We start from the raw sequence: 12,696 nt of genomic DNA, 5'->3' as shown, positions 1-12,696 counted from the left end.
CAGGGAATGTTTCCTAAGATTAAATGTCAGGAATTGTGAAAAACTGAGTTTAACTGTATTTGGCTAAGGTGTATGTAAACTTCTGACTTCAACTGTACATCTATGAAAAAAGTACAGTCGACATTTTGGGCTGAAACCCTTTGGCAGGACTTAAAAAGACCACTTGGATTGCCTGATATTATTCTCACTGGAGTGCAGAAGGTTGAGGAGAGACATTACGACGTTTATAAAATTATGAGGGGCATAGATAGGTAGTCAGTCTGCTTCCAAGGTTAGGGGATTCTTAAACTAGCAGATAGGCTAAAGGTGAGATGGAAAAAAATTAAAGCTAATCTAAGGGACAAGTTTTTCCACTTAAGAGTGGATGGAGACAGGTACAATTACAGTGTTCAGAAGCATTTAAAAGGTACATGCTCAGGAAAGGACTGGAGGGATATGGGCCAAATTTAGGAAAATATTATTACTGCAATCAGACATATCAAACAAAGGACCTGCTTCTATGTTGTAGGACTCCATCATCCAGGACTAAGCAATCTGCCTGATTAACAGGTTCACTTCTTCACTTCTGTCACTTGCAGTCATGACCTCCATCACAAAGGCAGGGTAAGCATGTGTCATAGTCGTAAGCCCATCCGAATCTGACAATATTTAACTCTCTGGCTTAGTTCCTGAATCTCCTAACCAAACTCTGCTCTTAGAAACATAGAAAACCTACAGCACAATACAGGCCCTTCAACCCACAATACTGTGCCGAAGTATTTTCAGCAGAAGGACCCTAATGGCTCATTACCACCTTCTCAGCAAAAAATCAAAAGAAATGTTGCCACGGACATCCTACAGACGAAAACAAACATCTCTAACTTTACTGTGGAGGTTGCAATTACATTGTATATTCCAGGATGCAAATCTATCTGACTAGTGGCATCTTAATTTATAGTTCTACTTTCTCTACCAAGTTTGTTTCTAAAACAAATCTTTAAATTACATACAGTGAGAGATTAAATAAGTTGTAGAACTATAATTGAATAAAGCAGTGGCACTGTTTCACACAAATATATTTTAAAATCTGCATCAAAACACCTACCAGCTCCAGGACTGCACACCATGGTAATAATAGTGCAAAATCCACTGTATTGCTTGAACATAACATTCTGCCTGTTGAGCAAGAAATTCACTGTTGGAATAGGAAGGAAAGAAATAAATACATTTCCAAATATTGAAAACTATCAATCACTACTATTAGGATTCTAAGAGTACAGGGGTGAGAAAGAGGGAACATTGATTTCTCCAGAAACGAAATCATATTTTCCACAGATGTTTTCTCCCTCTTTTTGGATATTATCCAATACCTTATCCAAGTACCAACTCTATACATGCAAGCATAAACAGTTATGGCATCATTTTAACCACAGATATAAACTCAACTGTTTTCTCAACCAGTATCTCATTGTGCACTGGATACACAGTGTCCTTGGACAATGGACAGGCAATACAGCCATTGTGTGTTCACATAAATAACAGTGCAGCTTTCTTGGTACAAGAAAGTAAAAATCATGCTGACTTGTCAGAAATTAATGTACTAAATTCACAATGCTGTATTTCTGGAGCCAATGCAAGACACAAGGTAAATAAATTTTTACTCACTCCTCAATGTTAAATTTAAACACTTCAAATCAAGTTTCTCCAAAAATCTTGGGGCCTGGGACAGCTAGCTGACTCAAACTTTCTCCTCAAATTTTCTCCCTGGCAATCACCACTCCTTGGACTGATTATTGAATTGTTAGCTGAAAGTCCACCCATGTTCCCGGACCCCATCAACCACCCAGCACAACACAAACTGGCAGGCCTCCTAGTTTTTAACAAATAGGGATCATCTCAAAAAAAACCCCCGAACCATCTCTTCAGATTCATAGTCATAAAAAACTACAGCAAAGAAACCAACTCTTCAGCAAATCTAGTGCATGCCGGAACACTGAAACGGCCTAGTCCCATCAACCTGCATCCAAACCACAGTTCTCCACACCCCTCCCATCCAGGTACCTATCCAAACTTCTGTTAAACGTTGGAATTGAAATCACAATCACATCCACCACTTGAGCTTGGAGCTCCTTCCACACTCACCACTCTGAGTGAAAAGTTAACTTTCCCTTAAACATTTCATCTTTCACCCTTAACCCAAGACCCCTAATTGTAGTCTCACCCAAGCTCAGTGGAAAAAGCCTGCTTGCATTTTCTCTATCTATACCTCATATAATTTTGTATACCTCTATCAAATCTTCCTTCAATCTATGCTTGGGGAATAAAGTCCTCACCTATTCAATCTTTCCTTATAACTCAAGTCCTCTGGACCTAACATTTTTATAAATTTTCTCTGTACTCTTTCAATCTTATTTATATTTTTCCTATAGGTAGATGACCAAAACTGCACACAATACTCCAAATTAGACCTCAAGATTTAGAAGTAGGCAATCTACTTATGACACCACTTTCAATGAATTATGTAGCTGTATTCCCAGATTCCTTTGCTCTACCACAATCCTCAGTGCCCCACTGCTCACTGTGTAAGATGGTTGGTCCAACCAAAGTGCAACATCTCACATTTGTCTGTATTAAATTCCATCTGCCATTTCTCAGCCAATTTTTCCAGCTGGTCCAAACCCTGCTGCAAGTTTTGATAGTCTTCCACACCACCCACTACACCCCCAATCTTGAGGTCATCCACTAATTTGCTGATCCAGTTTACCACGTTATCATCCAGATCATTGATATAGATGAAAAAAAGAACAACGGACCTAATGCAGATCCCTGTGGCACACCACCAGTCCCAGGCCTCCAGTCAGAGAGGCAACCCTCTACTGCTACACTCTGGCATCTCCCAGAAAGCCAATGTCTAATCCAATTTTCTACCATATCTTGAATGCTGAGCAAGTGAACCTCCTTGACCAATTTCAAATGCGGGTCCCCTTCAAATGCCTTGCTGAAGTCCACTTCCATGCCTTGCCTTCATCAACTTTGCTGGTAACTTCCTCACAAAACTATAAGATTGTTTAGATCTGATCTACCATTCAAAAAGACATGCTGACTATTCTTAATCATTCCATGTCTATCCAAGTACTTATCCATCTGGTTCCTTAGAATATTTTCCAATAATGTTCCCATTACTGATATCAGGCTCACTGACCTATTATTTCCTGGTTTGTTCTTAGAGCTTTCCTTAAACACCAGAACAACAATCCTCTGGGACCTCACCTATTGCTAAAGATCATTTAAATATCTGCTAGGGCCCCTGCAGTTTCTGCACTTACCTCCCACAGGGTCCAAGGGAACACATTGTCAGGCCCTGGGGATTTGTCCCCCTGATTTACCTCAACACAGTGAATACCTACTTCTCTGCAATCTATATTTGGTCCATGACTTCACTGCTGCCTTTACCTCACTTCTATAGACTCTGTCTCCTGAGAAAATACAGATGCAAAAGATCCACTTAAAATCTCTCCCATCTGTTTTAGCTGACCTTCTGATTATTCTTAATATAGTCATGCTTGAATGTTAAAATTGGGTGTGAGTAACAAACAAATTTCACTTACTCAGAAACAACTTCTACGCCCATTTTAGTCATGTAGTAAACTCTCTTGTACTGCCTGAATTCTGTTTCAAACAGATCATCCTCATCCTCATGGTCCTCATCTTTGTCATTGTCTAATGCATCTGAAAAGTGTACCACATACATTATTCATTTAAGTGCAGATAGGGGATAAAATGTGGCTAGGTAAATTAGCTGAAGTCCACAATGATGTTTCAACAAAATAGTTATAATATTTAAACTGAAAAACAAATTCATTATTTTTATGCTAAATTTAACAGTTTATCACAATTAGCTAATCAAAGCAAGCAAGTTCTCAAGGGACGGAAAAATGTAATGGTTTACTGAGATCTAAAGAATGAATGGTAATATACTGAAAGTTACATACCTTTGTGATTCAATTCAGTACTGTCGTCTGAGCAGGCTTCTGCTTCGTCAAGTACAGCTAGGCACAAATCATCTCTAGTCTGTAAATAAATAAACAGATAATTCTTTTCCTCACCCAACTAAATTCCCTTTAACAAAGTGGCAAAAGGTCTACAGACTTCTCTGAATAGAAATATCTCGTCAACAACTAGCCAACTAATACAATGAGTAACATGGGACTGATCAAAAAATTACACTTTCCAAGTCTCAAGATTAATCTCTAAATCATAAGGCATCACATAACATTGCATATTAGACATAGCTAACAATATCTTAGATAAGTTCCCTTTACAGAGAAATCAAGGCTTCTTGAATAAATATGGAAACAGTCAATAACTGTTTTGTTAAGTATTTGAGTTGGATAAGTCAAAACTTCAATCTGTTAATTCTCAAATAATAATAACAACAACATGAAGCCAATTTTTGAAAGTAAATTCAGATTAGGCAAATGTAGGCTTTCTCTTAATAGTTTAAAATACAGTCATTGTACATGGGCGGCTTAATGACCTAGCAAGGAGTGAAAAATTATAGTTCATGGGGAAGTGGTTAGTAATGTTCTTTTAATGCTTAATTACCAAAAGTTTCAGGTGTATTTTGCCCTTGTATTTATAATCAGGTTTTTCAATATCTACCAACAAGAAACCCCCTCCCATTTGCACTGAACAATTGGTGGACCAGACACTTCCATGCTTTAAGTCTCAACACAATTAGTATTCATTACAGAATATATCAGGCAAACTTAATTAATATCGAAAGATAAAATATATTAGAGTTGATGATGGTTACAAGAGGAAATATTTCTGAATTTTCCTAAAGCAGATGAAATAGATCTGAAAGACAAATTCAGTCTGTGGAAGAAGTTTGATTGGAACACTCCTAATTCCTTATGTTAAAATTAATTATTTGAGAAATTTATTGACATGGTGTTATTGATTTACATTATTTCATTTCATTTATTATTCAGTAGTAAAGAATAGTTTAAGACAAACTGAAAAAGAACTACACAGAGACAGGTCCTCTGACCCAACACATCCACATCAACGATGACACCAATCTAATCACACAAGTCCCTATTTTCTGCTAGTTTATGTGTTTGTCTAAATGTCTCGTAGACATTACTGTCATATCTGCTTCAACCCCCTTATTGACCACTCTGGAAAAAAATGCCTCACAAATCTCCTTTAAATCTTTCCCCTCTCAGTGTAAAACTATGTATTTGACATTGCACCCTTGAAAATAAGGCACTGACTATCTACCCTATTCACATCTCTCAAATTATATATTTCTATCAACTTGCCCCCACAGTTGTCAAACAATCCAAGTTTGTCCAAACTGTCTTTAGAGTTAATACACTTCGATCTATACAACAGTCAAACAAAAGAGCTGATTATTGACTACAGCAGCAGGAAACCGGAGATCCATCAACTTTAAATTCCCAGAGGATCTGTCCTGCGTCTAGCATGTAGGTCCCATTACAATAGTGCCTCTTTTTTTTAGAAGTTTGCAAAGATTTGGCATGTCATCTAAAATTTTGACAATCTTCTACAGCTTTGTGGTGTAGAGTACACTGATTGGTTGCATCACGGCCTGGTATGGGAACACCAATGTCCTTGAATGGAAAAGCCTACAAAAAATAATGGATATAGCCCAGTCCATCACAGGTAAAGTCCTCCCCAACATTGAACGCTGTTGCAGGAAAGCAACATACATCATCAAGGACCCCAATCATCCAGGCCATGCTCTCTTTTTGCTGCTGCCATAAGGAAAGACGTACTGGAGACTCAGGCCTCATATTAACAGGTTCAGATACAGTTATTATCCCTCAATCATGAAGCTCTTGAACCACAAGGGAATAACTTCACTTAAGCGGTGAACTATTTCAAAATACTATGAACTCACTTTCAAGGACTCTTCATCTCATGTTCTTAATATATGCTGCTTATTTATTTGTTTGTTCGGTTGTGTTCAGTTGGGTTTTCTCCCATACCGTCTGTTGTCTTTTGAACATTGGTTGTTTGTCTGTCTTGTTGTGTACAGTCATTCATTGATTCATAAGTTTCTTTGTATTTATCATGAATGCCTACAAGAAAATAATCCTCAGGGTAGTACAGTACTGTGCAAAAGTATGAGGCACCCTAGCTATGTATATGTGCCTAAGACGTTAGCACAGTACTGTAATGGTGATATATATGTACTTGGGTAATAAATTTACTTTGAACTTTGATCTTGGTAAACATTTTCTGCACCATCTCCAAAGCCTTAACATCCTTTCTGTAGTGCGATGACCAGAAATAAGCACAATGCTTCAAACATACCCTAACCAAAATATTATACAGCTGCAACATGACTTTGTAACTTACACTCAGCACCTTTCCTGATAAAAGAAAGAATATTGCATACCTTCTTTATCAAGAGTCAAGTGTGGTTGAACTAATTTTATACAAACATTACCTCATGGTTCTCAAACTCAACATATTACACACCCCCTTAATCACCCTATCAATTTCCACAGTAACTTTCAGGCATCAATGAACATGAATCCCAAGATCCCTCTGTTCCTCCAAACTGCTAAGAAACCTGCCATTAACCCTAAACACTCCCATAAGAAGAACCTTCGAAAGGATATCACTTCACACTTTTCTGGGTTGAACTCCATCTACCAATTCTCAGCCCAGCTCTGCATTCAATGTTGCATTGGAACTGCTAACCATCAAAACATTATCAACACCACCATCAAGCTAAATGCTGTCCACATACTCGCTCATGCACCCATCCGCTCCCTCACCCAAGTCAATTGCAAAAAACACAAAGAATAGGTGTCCCAGAACCAATTACCACAAAACACCACTGGTTACTGACCTCCAGACAGAAGACGTTTCAGCTACCACCACCCTCTTCCTTCTGCGGGAAAGCCAAGTCTCAATCCACACAGTCAAGCTTCCCTGGATGCCATTATCACCTGAACTTCATAATGAGCTGCTCATGTGAAACCTTGTCAAATGCCTTACCAAGATCCATATACACCTCATATGCACTACCTTCATCAATTTCTTTTGTCACTTCCTTGAAGAATTCAATCAGGTTCATGAGGCATAACCTGCCCTTCACAAAGCCATGCTGACTGTTCTTAATTAGCCTATGCTTCTCCAAATATTCATAAATCCTGTCTCTAGGAGTCCAATAGTTTTCCCACTTCTGATGTAAGACTCACTGGTCAAAAATTTACAGGGTTGTCCTTATTACCTTTCATGAACGAAGGAATAACATTTGCCACCCTTCAAACATCTGGAACTATGACTATGGCCAGTGAGGGCTCAAAATCATCATGAAAGGAGCTGCAATCTTTTATCTCACTTCCCCTAGTAAACCAGGGTATATCCGGTCTGGTCCAGGACCGTATTTATCGTGATGTCTTTCAAAATTTCCACCCCACTCAATTTCTTAACATCAACATATTTTAGCAGACCAGCCCACTGTTATCCTCATACACTTCCTCTCATTGGCAAATACTGAAGCAAAGTATTCATTATGGACACCCCTACCTCCTCCAACTCAAGGAACGTTTCTTTTTTTTTTAATCCCTGATCAGAGTTACCCTTTCTGCGGTCATCAAACTGTTCTTCCCTCCATATACCTTTTGAAACATCAAAACCCCGGAACATCAAGCAGCCATTCCTGCCCTTGTGCCAGCCAAGTCTCTGCAATGAGCGCAATGTCGTAGTTCTATGTGCTGACTCATGTTCTGTATTATCATCTTTGTTTCTGATGCTTCTTGTTTTAAAATAGAGATATTTCAATCCATCCAATCGACTGCAGTTATGCCCCATCCAGTGCTTATCCTTCTTCAGTCTGTCTACACATTGCATCCATCTTTATACCAACTCTGACCAACCACTCTGGCTCCCAGCCTCCTGCCAACCTAACTTAAACCCTCCCCGATAGCTTCCATGAAACTCACAAATACACTGGCCCCAGTCAAGTTCAGATGTAACCCGCTTTTCACTACAGGTTATACCTTCCCCAGAAGAGATCCCAACGATCCTGAAATCTGAAATCTTACCTCATGCACCAATTCTTCAGCCACACGTTCATCTGCCCTATCATCCCATTCTTACCCTCACTGGCACATGGCATAGGCAGCAATCCAGGGATTACTGCCCTTGAAGTCCTGCTTTTAGACTTCCTTCCTAGCTTGCGACATTCACACTTCAAGACTTCGTCCCTTTTCTTATTGTTACCAAATTATACCACTTCAGGCTGCTTTTCCACCACCAACCCCTCCCAAGAATGCCATGCACCTGATCTAAGACACCCTTTACCCTCCACCAGGGAGGCAACATATCATCCAGGAGTCTTATTCACATGCACAGAATCTCCCATCTAACTACAGAATCCCCTATCACCACTGTTCTCCTCTTCTGCACCCTGCTTTTCTGAGCCAGAGTCAGACTCAGTGCTCAGTGACCTGGTTGCTGCAGATTTCCCCTAGTACATTATCTCCCTCAACAAGATACCTATTACTGAGAAAAATGGCCATAGGGATACTCCACAATTTTTGCTTATCTCCTTTCCCTCTCCTGATGGTCACCTTACCTACCTCCTGCAAATTAGGTGTGACTGCCTCTCTGTAACTCCTATCTATCACCTCTTCATTCTGCCACATGATCGAAGGTCATCTAGTTCCCTAACGTGATCTACAACCACATGCACATCTTGCAGATGCAGCAATCAGGGAGACTGGAACTCTCTCAAATCTCCCACATCTTGCAAGAGCAGCACACCCACTGACTTGGGAACAATTCTCACTACTCTAGCTAAGCACTAATAGAGAAAGAAACAGAAACTTAATAGTGACCTCTACCTCGTCTCAGCCTCTCCTCATGAAGCCCCTTGAGCAAAAGACTCCGTTACCCACTCTGTCCATTTAAACAATGGCTGCTCCTCTTAAACCTAACTTCTTTTTATTTACCCTTGCCAATTGTCTAATAACTAAAATGATCTCAGGCTCTGCAGAAAGTCCTAACAGGCTTGCTTTTTAAATTTAGCGCACCTCAGTGCAGAGAGAGAAGACTTAAATAAGATAAATACTCACTTTATTTTCCTTTTTACGCTGTTTTGCTTCTTCCGCTGCCACGCCTGCTGCCTCATTTAGGTATTTTTTACCCACTTTGCTTTCAAACCACTTCAGGTCAACAAAAACTTCACTGAAATGTTCACGATCAAACTGTAATCAAATAATTATGGTATGATTAATCACAAACAATATACACTCAAATATGACTGAATTGATAATAGCATCAATTATCAAATACAAAAGAAATCTAGTTCATACTGCACTATAAATTAGCAGACATTTCTTTAAAAACCTTGCTGTATTCTATGAAACAGAGTAACAACTTTAATTTAATGTCAGAAACTTTAGTTTGCAATTGCCTCTATTACATTTGAATCTTGCAGTTATGTGAAAAGCTGTTACAGATTTAATGCTTACCATTAAATCATTGATAAATAAGAATTAAAACCATAAAGGATCATACCCTGCCATCGGTAAAATGGCTCAAAAAGGGTGTTATTAAACATACAATAAGTACATTTAACAAACACATTTGCACTGAACAACATCTACTATTTCAGAATATTGCTTTAAAAATATATCCTACTTGAAAACTTCTAACTTAAACTAAAGCAAGGAACTACCCTGAAGAATCAGCCCAATGGTTTATTTGTTGAGTTTCACAATTTGAGCACCTAAACAAGAGAGTTAATTTATAGATGGATCACTATTCATCTAGAATGTGTCTTCTAACTAAAAAAATAAATGGAGCAGAAAGTTAAAGATTCAAGTTGACCAAAGTCCAAGTGAAATTTCTCAAGTCAGGAAAACAAAAGAAACAATCAAGCTGGAATCAATGGAGGTGTAAAATGGAAAGACAGATCACATGAATTCTGATATACATCCTGTATATTGAAAAGTTGGCCAAGAGATGCAGAGTTCACCTCTAACTCCATCTCTTTGAATGGGAAATGAGACATAAGATTATGCTTCAAAATTGACATTGGCTATACAAAGAAAAAGGAAGATAAAACAACAAAAAATAGTAAAACTCTAATTTCTTACATCTGTCCAATTTATTAGCCACTACGTCACCTGTAAATACTTTCAGGTAAACTATGTTTAAAGCCGCTATAGATGTAAAAAAAAAGGACAGTAAGGTTTTTTTTTAAATGCCAAATGTTCAACAAAATGGATGAATCTTCAAAATCTGCACAACAGTCACTGCATATTATTGAAACCTTCGGGTCAAAATGGCCAGAGTCTTACAGCACAGAAACATGCCCTTTGCTCCACTGTTATTCTGCCTACTCACATCAACCCGCACTTGGACCCTATACCCCTCCCACTGATGTACACATCCAAACTGCTCTTAAAAATGCTGTCATCAAACCCTCATGTACCACTTCTGCTGACATAAACTGAGCTTTTCCTTCAACCAGACCAATCTAAAAACATCCATTCAAATTATGATGCAGAAGCAAATCAAATAAAGCATTCAAATCATAGAAGTAACCTCAGCTTACCTCTGACAGTTTTAAAAGATACTTCTCAAAGCGTTCCAAATTTAATGTTCCACCTTCATTAATATAGCCTGATCAAAATAAAATTAAAATTTATCTACTAATTATTTCCATGTCTATGAAACAATATTTGACACCAAGCTAGAATATGTTGTTTCAAGTACTCACCTCCAAGAGTTGGCAGGACCTCAATATATGTCTTGTATAGCAAAGGCAGTGCATCATGATTGATATGTAAATGAGGTAGGTGAGGAATAAAATCATTACCAACAAGAAACCCCATCAATATCCAGTCATCAATTATCTGTTCAAGATCATACTCAAAAGAAATCTTTCCCTGTTGATTGAGAACAACAAGCAAATTAATCAAAATCAAGGTTCCAAAATGATATATGTAAGTTTCAACCTAGTAGATTGTTATGGTAAATTAGACAGTTGCTAATGTACAACGTCTCAAGTCTGCAAATTCAATTTAACAATGTATTTATTACACAGTGGGTAAAAAAATATTTGACAAAAAATTCAAACTGTTTGCCTGTTTCATGTTAAAAGCACTATTCAGATAGTTTAGTCTCCAAATACCAACAGTGGTGGCACAACCAACAAGACAGCTAAAGGAACAAAGCATTAATGGATGCCATATGTTTGATCTGTGATCGTTGTGAAATCATTTTGTTGGGAGCTAGCTCTGGAGCAGCCTCAAATTTCCAATCACTTTGCTCCATCGTTCTGCCCCAGGCGAGCTGAAAAAAGTTTTCTCTCCAACAGAATAGTGAATGGAAACAGGCTTTTTTCCCCACAGAGAGCAGGGACAAATATAAGCTATGTAAGACTTTAAGATACAGGAGCAGAATTAGGCCATTTGGCCCATCAAGTCTGTTCCACCAATTCACCATGGTTGATCCGTTTTCCCTCTCAGCCCCGAACTCATGCAGTCTTTGATACAAATCAACAAAATACACAAAATCCAACAACGAACAGCTGTCTTCAATTATTCATACTCATATGAAATAAGCAAAATAATGTATGTTATTCTATCAAGCACACTTAATTGTCAATAAAATTTCCACCAGTTTTGTATTTTACTTTGCAGAGCCCATCAAAGCTTTAGTCCAAACCCTGGCCAATGAACTGAAGAACACAAGAGCATTCAATTCAAACATCATCACCATTAGAAATTAACTCTGATCCAAATACTCACTCGTGCAGATGAAAATTCATAGTCAATGTACTCTCTCATTAGGGACAGGTGCAACAAATGAAATGTTGTTTCTTCAACTGCAGTAATCCTGCAACAAAGCCAACTGTTAGTAAAACATGCTTGTGGACAAAATCAGCATTATAAAGAATAATCCAGCTACTGAAATATCAAGAACCTAAAGAATTTTATCCCTGCAATTTGGGGATAACATGAAGTAGTAAACTCCAAAGATTTACTTCCCAGGAAGAAAAGATGCATTGTTCTCAGAAAAAAACATTGCAAACCTCTTTAGTTATTTAATATTTCCAGCAATTAATTTACAAATGCAGGGGAAAAAAAAATCAAACATCAATATGAGCTTTCCATTTCCAAATTTTAATTTAAAACTAGAAGAAATCTGTTGAAAAGCACCAAGATCCTACCTTTTTTGAGATTTTCTACCACCAAATCGAACTTCTTCCCTCAAAAGGGAAAAATTTGGTTCATGGCTTGTTAATCCAAGCATAATCTGCATAAAACAGAAATTACTCATTATAGAGCAAATTACTTAAAAAGCAATCTTGGGAGATGAATGAACACATTTACCTTGACTATACTAAAAATTGTGCAAAAGCGCAAACATACAAAGTTTTCTGAAGTAGAATATAAAATAGCACAGCACATTGTGGATCCTTCAGTCCATAATGTTGTGCTGACCAACACAGAACAACTTACATTAAAATAAACTCTGTTTTTGTAGCATAAGACTGTCAATACTACCTAAATCTACAATTAACAGTACTTTATTAGTTAGTAATCTGACATGAAGTGATAGTAGGGCATCAAATTTACTCTGTCTAGGGGTCACCACTAGGTGCTCATGGAGTGAGTACCGTTTTGGATTTGCTCCATTACCTTTACTTTTTTAACC

General features: G+C 37.9%; 1 protein-coding gene across 4 annotated transcripts in view; it reads right to left on the bottom strand.

The window, feature by feature from the left end:
* Positions 1-12,696, bottom strand: part of xrn1 (5'-3' exoribonuclease 1) — a 144,809-nt gene that overhangs the window by 80,899 nt on the left and 51,214 nt on the right. For all 4 annotated transcript variants that reach the window (XR_009516465.1, XM_059993792.1, XM_059993785.1 and 1 more), the window contains exons 6-13: positions 12,209-12,294; positions 11,787-11,874; positions 10,754-10,922; positions 10,589-10,656; positions 9,102-9,233; positions 3,972-4,050; positions 3,588-3,708; positions 1,085-1,174 (exon numbers count right to left, since the gene is read on the bottom strand). Coding sequence is in view for 3 of the 4 variants with exons in the window: in XM_059993792.1 (XP_059849775.1) it covers positions 1,085-1,174; positions 3,588-3,708; positions 3,972-4,050; positions 9,102-9,233; positions 10,589-10,656; positions 10,754-10,922; positions 11,787-11,874; positions 12,209-12,294 (833 nt within the window). In the remaining variant the exon portion in view is untranslated. The remainder of the gene's footprint in view (positions 1-1,084; positions 1,175-3,587; positions 3,709-3,971; positions 4,051-9,101; positions 9,234-10,588; positions 10,657-10,753; positions 10,923-11,786; positions 11,875-12,208; positions 12,295-12,696) is intronic.

The sequence above is a fragment of the Hypanus sabinus genome, chromosome 2 (assembly GCF_030144855.1).
Source record: "Hypanus sabinus isolate sHypSab1 chromosome 2, sHypSab1.hap1, whole genome shotgun sequence".
Lineage (NCBI taxonomy): Eukaryota > Metazoa > Chordata > Chondrichthyes > Myliobatiformes > Dasyatidae > Hypanus > Hypanus sabinus.
This window is presented reverse-complemented; position numbering and strand designations above follow the sequence as displayed.